The 1,222-nt window shown below is 35.6% G+C and overlaps 1 protein-coding gene across 1 annotated transcript; it reads left to right on the forward strand.

Annotated features, from left to right (window-relative positions):
* The first annotated feature begins 6 nt into the window (after nucleotides 1-6).
* Nucleotides 7-1,222, forward strand: LOC106778628 (cytochrome P450 87A3-like). Its single transcript, XM_022776255.1, has 3 exons — nucleotides 7-150; nucleotides 277-366; nucleotides 451-1,222. The coding sequence occupies exons 1-3, from the start codon at nucleotides 49-51 to the stop codon at nucleotides 553-555; spliced, it is 297 nt and encodes a 98-aa protein (XP_022631976.1). The 5' UTR covers nucleotides 7-48; the 3' UTR covers nucleotides 556-1,222.

Consider the following 1,222-nt stretch of genomic DNA (forward strand, 5'->3'; position numbering starts at 1 on the left):
CTTAAGAAAGAGGGAACAGTCCTGACTGAAGCGATCGCTCTGGACCTCATGTTTGTGCTCCTCTTTGCAAGCTTTGAAACCACTTCTCTCGCTCTCACTTATGCCACCAAAGTACTCTCGGACCATCCCTTAGTACTCAAGCAATTACAAGTGCGTCAAAAAATATATTAAAATCTTTGAACTACTTTCACGACTTTTTCTTTTCATGTTCCTCGTTTTGACTCTATATATATAGACACACACATACACACACTAAAGGAAAACTGTGCCTTTCAGGAGGAACATGAAGCCATCCTGAAGCGACGTGAAGATACTAATTCCGGAATCACGTGGAAAGAATACAAATCAATGACATATACATTTCAGGTATTTTTTTTCTGAGTGAAAGTTTTTATGTAAATTTCTACGTGCGTGAACATATCTCAATTGAAAGTGGTTGACGATTTGCAGTTCATAAATGAAACTGTGAGACTCGCAAATATAGTTCCTGGAATCTTCCGGAAGGCAATGAGGGAAATTAACTTTAAGGGTACGTGTTTCATATGTTTATCGTAACATCTTATTTTAGTAGAATAAAATTACTAAAATAAAACATTATATAGATGTTAATTTATCAGAAACTACAAATCACCGATAAAGAAGATCTTACACTTGAAGAACCAAACTCTATCTATGTTGCTGCTTCATTCTCAACTGAGAGACGTTCTCTATAAGTTTAAATCATTTAAGGTGATCATCATAAAAGAAAAAATACAAATAAACAAACATAGACAAAAACAAGAGTAAGCTAGTGATACAAAACATTTTCATAATACATTAAAAACATATTAGACATTTTACTTAATGATATATATCTCACACCAAATCAACCAAACACTTTATGCATGACAGTTCGTGCACTTGTTATGGTGAAATAGCTGACCCACCCCAAGGTACCACACAAGGTTAGTGCATTATCACTCGTCTTAGGCCAAGGTAAAGCACCTAGACAAGAACCTCCTCTTATTCTCACGACATGTCTCACCCTTATCTACTTGAGAATGGGTGACCATTAGAATGTTAGGATGAACTTCAAGACTGAGCTTCCCATATTGATACTTACAATACTTGAAACCACCACTGAGAAGTTCCTCCTTGGAACTCTCTTCCATACCTTTGAAACCATTGAGACCATTTCACATTCACATAGTATATCAATACATTAGACTACTGATCATACATT

Source organism: Vigna radiata, unplaced genomic scaffold (assembly GCF_000741045.1).
Source record: "Vigna radiata var. radiata cultivar VC1973A unplaced genomic scaffold, Vradiata_ver6 scaffold_2346, whole genome shotgun sequence".
Lineage (NCBI taxonomy): Eukaryota > Viridiplantae > Streptophyta > Magnoliopsida > Fabales > Fabaceae > Vigna > Vigna radiata.

What these genes read in the sequence shown, in the direction of transcription:
- LOC106778628 (XM_022776255.1), top strand. Translation starts at nt 49, where the DNA reads ATGTTTGTGCTCCTCTTTGCAAGCTTTGAAACCACTTCTCTCGCTCTC. An exon ending in TAGTACTCAAGCAATTACAA is followed by an intron (nt 151 to 276) that starts GTGCGTCAAAAA and finishes TGTGCCTTTCAG; the next exon opens with GAGGAACATGAAGCCATCCT. An exon ending in CAATGACATATACATTTCAG is followed by an intron (nt 367 to 450) that starts GTATTTTTTTTC and finishes GACGATTTGCAG; the next exon opens with TTCATAAATGAAACTGTGAG.